The sequence below is a fragment of the Trichomycterus rosablanca genome, chromosome 11 (assembly GCF_030014385.1).
Source record: "Trichomycterus rosablanca isolate fTriRos1 chromosome 11, fTriRos1.hap1, whole genome shotgun sequence".
Classification (NCBI taxonomy): Eukaryota; Metazoa; Chordata; class Actinopteri; order Siluriformes; family Trichomycteridae; genus Trichomycterus; species Trichomycterus rosablanca.
This window is the reverse complement of record NC_085998.1, coordinates 33,867,875-33,879,443: the sequence shown is the minus strand read 5'-3', so window position 1 is coordinate 33,879,443 and position 11,569 is coordinate 33,867,875. Positions and strand designations below refer to the sequence as shown.

At 38.4% G+C, this 11,569-nt stretch overlaps 1 protein-coding gene across 2 annotated transcripts in view; it reads right to left on the bottom strand.

Moving 5' to 3' along the window:
* Positions 1-9,076: 9,076 nt before the first annotated feature.
* The window catches only part of si:dkey-246g23.2 (solute carrier family 66 member 2), a 44,824-nt gene continuing 42,331 nt past the window's right edge, over positions 9,077-11,569 (bottom strand). For both annotated transcript variants that reach the window (XM_063004776.1, XM_063004774.1), the window contains one exon: positions 9,077-9,815. In XM_063004776.1, coding sequence (XP_062860846.1) covers positions 9,641-9,815 — 175 coding nt within the window. In that variant the 3' untranslated portion in view covers positions 9,077-9,640. The remainder of the gene's footprint in view (positions 9,816-11,569) is intronic.

The following is an 11,569-nucleotide window of genomic DNA, read 5'->3' as shown; positions in this document are numbered from 1 at the left end:
AGGAAGACCCAGAGACCAGGCTCTCTCAGGGGGAAAAAGTTTAATACAGACTGAGAAGTATGGTAGATACAATTTGGAAAATAAGAAATCAATACATCTTGTTCTTTGAGCTGTGGTTGCTTTTAGTGGGTACAAGCAGTCGGCATGTGCACCCAGCATGACCTTGTATGCAAATTAAAGGAAAATAAGAGCAAGGTAGGCAAAACTAATAAAGTGGGATGGCGTAGGCTTTTTCTGCACTGTGTTTGTGGTTATTAAAAGCAGGTTTCTCCCTGAGGTTGTGCTTTGCGTTGCGTGATCAGTAGCAGGTGGATATTTCAGCTGTGGCTGGTGCACCAGCTTTCTCATTACGCTAACACATTGAGTCATTTAGCCAGAGCACACAGTGTACAGTGTATCACAAAAGTGAGTACACCCCTCACATTTCTGCAAATATTTCATTATATCTTTTCATGGGACAACACTATAGACATGAAACTTGGATATAACTTAGAGTAGTCAGTGTACAGCTTGTATAGCAGTGTAGATTTACTGTCTTCTGAAAATAACTCAACACACAGCCATTAATGTCTAAATAGCTGGCAACATAAGTGAGTACACCCCACAGTGAACATGTCCAAATTGTGCCCAAATGTGTCGTTGTCTCTCCCTGGTGTCATGTGTCAAGGTCCCAGGTGTAAATGGGGAGCAGGGCTGTTAAATTTGGTGTTTTGGGTACAATTCTCTCATACTGGCCACTGGATATCCAACATGGCACCTCATGGCAAAGAACTCTCTGAGGATGTGAGAAATAGAATTGTTGCTCTCCACAAAGATGGCCTGGGCTATAAGAAGATTGCTAACACCCGGAAACTGAGCTACAGCATGGTGGCCAAGGTCATACAGCGGTTTTCCAGGACAGGTTCCACTCGGAACAGGCTTCGCCAGGGTCGACCAAAGAAGTTGAGTCCACGTGTTCGGCGTCATATCCAGAGGTTGGCTTTAAAAAATAGACACATGAGTGCTGCCAGCATTGCTGCAGAGGTTGAAGACGTGGGAGGTCAGCCTGTCAGTGCTCAGACCATACGCCGCACACTGCATCAACTCGGTCTGCATGGTCGTCATCCCAGAAGAAAGCTGACGCACAAGAAAGCCCGCAAACAGTTTGCTGAAGACAAGCAGTCCAAGAACATGGATTACTGGAATGCCCTGTGGTCTGACGAGACCAAGATAAACTTGTTTGGCTCAGATGGTGTCCAGCATGTGTGGCGGCGCCCTGGTGAGAAGTACCAAGACAACTGTATCTTGCCTACAGTCAAGCATGGTGGTGGTAGCATCATGGTCTTGGGCTGCATGAGTGTTGCTGGCACTGGGGAGCTGCAGTTCATTGAGGGAAACATGAATTCCAACATGTACTGTGACATTCTGAACAGAGCATGATCCCCTCCCTTCGAAAACTGGGCCTCATGGCAGTTTTCCAACAGGATAACGACCCCAAACATAACCTCCAAGATGACAACTGCCTTGCTGAGGAAGCTGAAGGTAAAGGTGATGGACTAAACCCAATTGAGCACCTGTGGCGCATCCTCAAGTGGAAGGTGGAGGAGTTCAAGGTGTCTAACATCCACCAGCTCCGTGATGTCATCATGGAGGAGTGGAAGAGGATTCCAGTAGCAACCTGTGCAGCTCTGGTGAATTCCATGCCCAGGAGGGTTAAGGCAGTGCTGGATAATAATGGTGGTCACACAAAATATTGACACTTTGGGCACAATTTGGACATGTTCACTGTGGGGTGTACTCACTTATGTTGCCAGCTATTTAGACATTAATGGCTGTGTGTTGAGTTATTTTCAGAAGACAGTAAATCTACACTGCTATACAAGCTGTACACTGACTACTCTAAGTTATATCCAAGTTTTATTTCTATAGTGTTGTCCCATGAAAAGATATAATAAAATATTTGCAGAAATGTGAGGGGTGTACTCACTTTTGTGATACACTGTACATGAGAATCTAACAAATATAACCTTTGTGCTAATCTCTAATTCACATTCCCAGAATTGTCAGAAATGCAGAAATAAATGATGATAATAAACAGAGATAAATATGGCCCAATCCAATAATTATACATGGTGGGGACGCTGCCACTCAAATTTTCAGCTATTAGATTCGGCAATAGGGAATGCTGATACCATGCCGATGGTATCAGCATGCTGTCTTTACTTTAAAATGTAAGGTGCATCATGAAGAAGAGAATTAGACAATAGTAAATACTGTCTGTTGAGCAACTAAACAATTACTATCTTCAGATCCCAAATAAATAAAAATGCAATTAATAGGAAAAGTGAAACATCCTGGTAAGCATGCATCTGTCCCAGGTTTTTTAGGAGTGTTGCAGGCATCAAATTCTATTTTTGTTCATATTTTAAAATAAAATTAAGCTGGTCAGTTAGAAATATTGGAAATCTGTTCTTTGTACATTTGTCAGTTAAATAAAGTTCAAAGTAAATACCAAATCACAGATCATTGTTTTAAAACATTTTACAAAATGTCCCAACTTTTCCAGTAATGGTGTTCGTATTAAAAAAATATTTATTTGAAAGCGGATTCACTCAAACACACACTGTGCAGTGTTTTGTGACTTATTGTGACAAAAAAAAATTACACATTGCCAAAGTAAGTGATGGTGCCCTCTTAATTTTGTCACTGTGTGTAGCAGCAAGTCTGAACCTAAGGCTGACACAGCATGACTTTACTTAAAAGCGTTTCTCTGAGTAAGCTCTTATCAGAAGTTCAAATAACACCAACAGAAAGGACAGCACCATCCAGTCCATCTACTGCATTATTACTGTCTTTGACTGCAATTTTAAAATTGTTCTTTGACTAGAGACTTTTAAGTGTAATTTTGATAAATGTAGGTCTGTGGGTTCAGGAAAGTGCAGGGAGTTCTGTGGCATGTGCTTAGAGCTTTTAAGGACAGTTTTGAAATCATGACACGTAGATTGTTTGAGTCACACAAAGAGGGGTAATCTGTTAAGATGATATGGTGGGGATCTACATGGTGGTGGCTCAAAGCTCTTGGACCTCTTCTCTTTTAGATCTTTTCAAATTCCCTATTGATTTTATATTCTCATGATTTTTCTATCACTGTTATGTACATCCATCATCAGAATCAGAATCAGAATCAGAATCATTTCATTTTCGTGTTTCATTGGTACCCCATGAGATACCAAGTTTTCTAATAATATCTTAGCTCAACACCTAAACCTAAATCCCTGCAAGATTAAGCTGTTGTATATTTGCAGAAGTGCATGTCTGCATTCTCTGATTACTGTGCAAAGAATCTTGCTGTACTGATGGATGAGCAACAGTCTTCTCGGCCCGTTATAGGCTGTACAAAATTAGAAAGGTTTAACCATGTCTCTGCAAGAATGGCACTAATGAGTTTGCTTAAGACTCGACTACTGTGACTCATACTTGGCTGATCTTCCTGTATGTACCATTTAGGTTTTGTGGCTGCAGCTTAACTTGTATTTAGTCTATTTACCTAGGTAATTCCACTGCTGTTTCATGTAGCCTCCTACTTGTTTAAAATCTCTGATGCTGGACTGCAAAGCCAAAAATGTAGCAACCTGTTTGACATTAGACAAATTAAGCGCCAGACGTTCCACCCTCTGAGCCCCCAGCACAGCTTGGCTTGACATTTCCAGCTTCCAGGCTTTTCTCTGTAGTAGTACTGAAGTAGCTGAATAAACATCCATGGGTTGTGCAAACAGCTCAGTTCCTTGCAGTCTTCAGAATGAAATTAAAGACCCATGTTTGAGATTTCAGCCTGTCAGATAGGGATATTTTTTAAGTAACCAATAATGTATTTCTGTAATTCCTTTTTTGAAAAAGCTATCTAGGTTTAGTAACAACATGGTAATACATTTTGTCTCTAGATCTCTGTGTGGGTTTTTGGTTTAACAAAGCCCATTTAGTTTTGACATAATTTATTTATTTATAGTCAGTGACCACTTGTTTGGTTTGAGGTTGTAGCTCCAGGTTTAGCTTGAATGCTTTCCAAAAAGTGGTGGCCACAAAGAGGGGAAAACATACAGTAGTGTGCCAGTCTATTGTAGAGCAAAAAAATGAGTAACCAGTCCACATATGAGCATGGTTTTGGGCAATGCAAGAAAACTAGAGTGTCTAGACTAATCATACAGTAACCGAAATTCATGATTGATTTCTGCAGCTACAACAAGTCTGTGCGCTAAAATGCTTTATTTTTATTAGTAATGGCAACATACAGTGGATTCAGTATTCAGACCGCTTGACTTTTTGCACTCTTTGTGCTGTGCATTTGATATTTTATGGGTAATTAGCCATAATGACAAACTGAAAACATTTATTTTTTCAAAAGGTAATTAAAACTGAAATCTCGTAATCATAGAGGTATTCAGACGCACTCCAGTTTGTGGTCAGGCGCTCTCCCGTTTGCCTTCATTTTGCTTTAAAATGTGTCCTGAACTCAACTGGAATCCAGAAATTGCAATGTGAATTGATTGACACAGTTTAAAAGCAAACACCAGACTGGGCAACAGTTAATCTTTCAATACAACAATAACCCCAGGCATACAGCCAAACTAAAACTGAGTTGCCTCTTCATGTCCTTTAGTGACCCAACCAAAGCCCAAACTTAAACCTTAAAGAAAACATATGTAGAGAGACCTGAGGATGGCAGTTTACAGACACCTGCCATCCAATGTGACAGGGCTTGAGGGGATCTGCCATTTGAATCGGATAAACTGCCCAAATCCAGATGTTTAAAGCTTGTAGAAATGTATCAAAGAAGACTTGCAGCTGCAAATGCTGTGAAATGGGCTTCTACAAAGTACTGAATAAAGGGTGTGAATACTTTTGTAAATAAGGGTTTTAATTTTTTTATTTTTTTACATTTTACAAAAAAAACATGTTTTCATGTCATTATGGGTGGTAGAGTGTAGATTGAAGGGCAAAAATGGCATTTACATTTATGTATTTAGAATCAAATCCACAACAAAGTGTGCAAAAGTCAAGGGTCTAAATACTTCTGAATCCACTGTATGAAAATAAAGAAACTGACAAATAATATACAAATTAATAAAATACTTAAATTGTTTCTTAATTGATCTTGTTCATCTATAGTGTACTTAATTTCTCCCCTATTTACCCTCAAGTGCAGGTTAAAACCCCCAAAAACCCAGCAGTCATCAGCAAGACCAATTGTATCGTATCATTAATGTATGGACATTTGATTAATGGCAGGAGACATGTAGCCATCAGCCCGGGTCTCTCATGCATAATCTAGGCCTTTCCACAACTTTAAATATTTTATATGTAGCCAGTGTCAACCATTGGCACCTCATCTAATAGTGACGCAGGGCTATTAGTTACAGTGGATCCAGTACTGGATCCACAGTGCCATTCTAACAGATAGGTGACTGCCTGGCTCACCAGTGCTTGCTAAGCTGCCAACATGTTTCACAACATATTTCACCAATACAAACCCCCTGTTTGTTAGTGCACTAATTAGCTAGTTTTTGTGGACCCACCTACATCACACCCACGTGTGCTTATTACGAGTCTCATACCAAAACCTTTAAACTGACAGGCAGGTTTGTGGCTGCACTTTACATCAGTTGTTGCTTAGTTGTTACTTAATAATAGTTCAGTAATTGTAGCTGTAACAAGTTAATAATAAAATATTAAAATAATACTTGTATTACAATTTTGTATACATGCATGGTCCTTAAAGTCATGGTTTGACAAGTCTGCTGTGGACCAACTAACACCAAACTGAACACATCTAGGATGAATTAAAATGTTTATTCCAAGCCAGTCATATTCTTGGGCTACGCCCACTGGTCTTTAATAGGATGTCCAACTAGCTCATGGTAAAGTGTCCACTTTTTTTTTTTACCATATAGCTTATCTGCATTTAAACAAACCTTGAATGTTTATTTCAGAACTATACAGTTTGTTTTAGAACTATACTAAACTATACTATTTAAGAATCATACTATCTGTAATTAGACCAAAACTAAAGGTAGCCAGAAGGTCTCAAAAAACACAGAAACATGATGTCGCAAGCTCTTGGGGTGATTAGAATTTGTTGGCTTTCTTTTGTGCACATTGTAGGCTTCTCTGAAATTAAATTTGCAGGTTAAAAGATTAATGTGGTAATAAAGATTAACAAATAAAATGATGTGCAGCTGTAGAGGTTTTAATTTGACAAACAACACAAAAACACAGTCCATACATTTCATTTTCTTTAATAAACTTTCTTTCTTTCCAAAAACACTAACATTTATTGGCTTTTAGTAACATTTCCTTGAGTTTAAGTCACTAGTCAGACCTGAAAAGCATGTATCCATGTAAACATTCTTGTGACATTCATAATAAGAGCTTCTTTTATTCCAAACCTCAGAAGACTGATAATGAGTTGAATAATAAGGCAGCATTAAACAGCCATGATCACACATTGCATAACATCTACAATTCTTAATGGTTTACTATAAACCTAAAAAAAGCAATTTACCAGACAAACTGAAACTACACATATACACCATACAGACATATACAGTGGACAATACATGTTGGACATCTTTGGTAACAAGAGGCTTCAAAACCTTGAATTCAAGGTTTTTGTCCTATATAAATGTGCATATTAGCAAAACTACTGACACTTCTGCATTATTTCCACAACAACAAAAAATATAAGTTCTAAAATAGATAACACACAAACAGTTGTACTTTAATGGTCTATTTGAAACATACTGAATAATCATTTACAGTACATGTTAAACACAGGGATAATCAGCCCGGTCTGAGGAAGGCTAGGCCGTATTGTGCTTTCTGCTTTGTGGTAGATGCACCACCATGAGTGGTGGAGGATTCACACAGGGTAACTGTGTATGCTGTACAGCTCTCTGTGAGAATCCACTGCTGGCAGGTGTAAAGAAGTACCTGGCATCTTTGCACATTAGAGCAGACGGGTGCTGGTCTGCTGCTTTCTTTGGCTAGTATGAGGTGATGCAAGTGCCAGAGGAATTGTAACAGGGAATTGATAATAAGTAAACTATGAAAAAAAACACAGTAAAAACAAATGTTTCTCTCACCCCAACATCAAAATCTTTCCTTCACCCTCGAGAGGGATTTTCTACCTTGACTGTAAATGATTAAACAGAGTGTTTACTAAAGACATGAAAAGTACATTTGCTTGAATGTTATTAGTTTAGGCTGAAAAAAGCAGTCTGTTATTGTGAAATCTACAGGTATATTTAAAATTACCCAACAAAATTAGACCTTCCAGAGAGAAATAAATACACACTATGCACTTTCCCACCTTCTAAAATAACACCATGATGGATTGTACGTGTTCCTTTTCATCTGAGCAGGGGAACAGCATCACACATTCAGTACATGCCGGTAATAGGAAGGACACAGCTGGGCTTAATCTCCACTGTGTATAAACTTTGCTTATGAAACAGAAAAGAGTAAATTAACACCCACACACCCTCACAGCTCTCTAAATTAATGCCTTAAAAAGTGTGAGACTCGCACTGAAATGTCTGTATTAGCGTCTGACAAATATATGCCATATCTGTTAACAGTAATCACACTGGGGCTTCTGGTGAACAATAAACCCAGCATCTTTTTTTCCAAATCTACACCCAGAAAGAAAACGACAGCAGATGATATAAGGAATCTAAAATACTTTAAAAGCCTGAGATGCAGCAGGATCCAGTGCTACAGTGGTCTGTTCTACACAATGATTGATAACATCCCACTCTCCACTCCAGCGTTGATGTTTAATGGTGTGGAACGCTTTTCTGATGGAAGACTTATCCAGGGTTTCAAGCTGTACCAGCATACTGATTTACTAATCAACAGTGGTCTTACTGTTTTTTTTAACATCAATAAGCTCAGAAGATAAAAATAGCTCAAATGTAATGAATTGTTCTGTACTATGGGGTTGACTGAAAATGTGCCCATTTTGGTAGGGATGCTTGTGGTTATGCCAGCATTTATGAAGCTGTGTTTATCCATTTTTTAAGAACCATTGGGACAATCTGTAAAGCTAATGTTGATGATTGTTTATCACAGCTGGTAACAGGGTTTATATATATTATTGCTAGGAATATGTGGTAGGTGTTTATTGTTAATCTATAAGTTCAGTAATGCTCAGAAAAGATTAAATAGGTAAAACCTCCCAGATTGCTGATTTGATTACATTGTCTGGGTTTGGGGTAACATTAGTCTTTACAGGACATATGTAAGATTTTTCCACTTAAAACAAACATTTACCATAATTATATACTGCTCAGAAAATGTGTGGCTTTCCACCAGACAAATTGACCAATCAACTAGCTGTGTGTTAACCTACACCAGGGTTCCTTAGGTCCTGAAGGCTTATTGCCCTGAGTTTTAAGTTTTTCAGCTCCTAACACTCAAGAATCAGCTCATGAGCTCATTATTAAGTCATCCATGAGTCATCATAAAACTTGGAATTCTATTTAAAATGGTTAAAGTTTAATAGGATGTGCTCTGCATCAGATCATTAAACCTGCCAAACATAAAAAGATTAATAGCCACATTTTCAATTACTTTTGCATATTCACTTATAGACCTTTCCTTATAGATACACAAACTACTTCTGCAGATGCATGTCTGAGAAAAAGAGATTGTATTGAAGTTTAATTGTATGAGGACACAATAACTTTGGCTCGGTGGGTAGCACTGCCGCCTCACAGCAAGAAGGTCCTAGATTTGATTCCCAGGTGGAGTGGACCTGGTCCTTTATTCGTGGAGTTTACATGTTCTCCCTGTGTCTGCGTGGGTTTGCTCCAGAAGCTCCGGTTTCCTCCCACAGTACAAAAACCAGCAAGTGATGTGAATTGGAGATACAAAATTGTCTGTAACGGTGTTTGACATTAAAAAAAACTTGAACTGATGAATCTTGTGTAACTAGTAACTACCAAAGTGTAAAAAATTAAAAGCCTAATAAAATAAATAAAACACCATAACTTTGAACCTACCATATTAAAACCATGGGCATTTTCATAGAGTTGCTCTTCCTGTTCTAACTACAACAGTATCCATTCTTCTGGGAAGGCTTCCAACAAGTTTTTATTCAGCCAAAGGGCCTTCGTCAAACTGTTGCCAGATTTATATAATTTTGAAATTATTATGTGTGAACACTTTTTTGGTTGAGTTTTGGCTGTGAAACTGGTGAAAGTGTAGACGTTAGTGGCACTGATTTTGACAAATCTTTCTACAGACTCATACTAGCTCACATTTAAATGAAAATGCTTGGGGCTAGTCTCACAGCTTGCCAAGCTCACATCCAAAGTTCTTTTATAAATGGTCACTTTTTAAGTGTCACTTCTCAAACAACAAACTATGGCTATAAGTAACAAAAAGTATATTGTTTATGGCATCAAGATAATACATCATCTGAGCAGTTCTTTCCTTTGGACAGTGCACTTGCTCATCAGTAACGTAACAGTAACTCGTAAAAATATAAATACCGTAAAAAAAAAAAGACACACAATTTAAATAAATGTCTACCTGATAATAAAACACACATGCACATGGAGAAGGAGCCCTTGTTTTGGAGTAGAGATTAGCATTGAAGAGGTCACCCGGCTTTGGCTCTGGACTCCAGACCATAGTAGCCCACTTGCAGCAGAATGGCAATGTCAATTAAAATCTGGGCTGTACCGCACACCCAGAACTGGGCAGGGCTGTCATTAATCACAAAGTATGTTGTCTTGAAAATGTCCCCAGCAGTCCACAGGAGCACCATCTTGATACTGATCAGAGAAAAAGAGAAAAAAAAGAAGGAGCTATTAAGACTTTCTGAGCTCCAACATAAAGAGCACATAAAAGTTCTTTAAGTACTTTGGAAATAGGAAATACAGCCAGCTACAGTAAAGTCTTATTTGAACCATTTCTTTTTAATGAAATCTCCGGGCTCAATGAGCCTGGGGACTTTATTGAAACTTGTCGAATTGCAGCTCTCATTCATTTCTCTTGTTCTCTATAAAACCATATCACTATAAAAGTGGAGGAGAACAGAATATAAAGGCTGGGCTGTCGACTAAATAACTAAAAACCCTGAATTACACATAAAAACTAAATGTGCAGTTTCTAGGAATCATTACAAAACACGAGATAAGGGGTAAGAAAAATGGGTAAAATTATCTCAAGCAGAAGTAAGTTATCCATCTCTGTCCTTAGAAGACTTTTCCAGGAATAGTTGGAGGCTGCAGAAAGAAAAACAGGGATCCACAAAACTAGAAATGTTTCCTAGTTTCTATTCAAGTATTTCATAATTAAAATAACTAGTTAGTGACTAACTTAACTTAACTGTCTAATTTAATAATTGTGCATTTTTTTTTTTTTATCACAACAAATCTAATAAAGGCAGGTTTTTGTAACATACCTGTATCACTCATATGTCCACTGGTTGCTAAGTAATTATAACCTCCAAGTTTCAACTGTTATTTATATTGATGGATAGATGTAACAGTATAACCTGTTTACCTTGCAGCATGTACTTTGGTCACAAAAAAGAATGTGATGTCAGTAGGGTAAATTCCTGATCTGTCTCTGTATATACAACCCCCATTTCCAGAAAAGTTGGGACACTTTTCCATGCAAAAAAATGCCATAAAAACAAAAATATGTGATTTGTTGATTCTCTTAACCATTTAGATAACTGCAAGGAGTGTAATAAAAGCATTTCCATTGTTTTATTGACCAACTTTGATTATATTTTGTGATGCCTACAACAAACTGTTGGCAATGACCAGAGGCCAGGTGAACTTTGTGCACAAAACAATGTCATGTTGGAACAGGAAATTCCCCAGGTTAGTTGAGGGCATCTAACAGTGGCGGCTGCTGGTCTTTCGAAGAGGGCAAGCTCATTGTCGGCTTACATCATAAAATTTGTCAATTTATTTATACATAAATTCTGCCCTCCGTTCCTTTTCAAGAAAATGGCCTGTGATCCCATCGTACCAAGTAGGCGTCTTTTCCAGGGACTTGACCAGTGTCCTGAAACAGAAGTGTGTTTTAAAACTATGAGTGTGTTTTATTTACACAATGAACAATGGAAATGGTCAAGTAATTTCACCAAGCAAATACCAAGAAATGGGTTGCAGTTTGTCTTTCAACTTCACTCGCAAAATCCGCGATGGGACTGAAGCTCCCAGTGATTAAGTGATGGTGTAGATCTCAAAATAGCTGTCAATCAAAACGGGATTCAGCCTTTTGACTGATCCTCCAATCATCTTGCAGAAGCTCCGCGTCCAGACCCGCCGACATCTCCATTCACCCCCAGAGACGCTCAGCGTCCAGGGGCGGGACAAAATCGTGGCATTTATCCAATGACCGGCGAGTTTCGGAGCAATGAAAAAAAACGTTCCATGCAGTCCCACTGAAGTGAATAGACGCTCAGCTTCTATGGGCAAATGCATTGACGCTACGGGAGTTAACAAAATCGAGTCGATTTGTGATAAGTAGCTGATTCTGAATGAACTCGTCTTCGAGATGAACGTGTTCT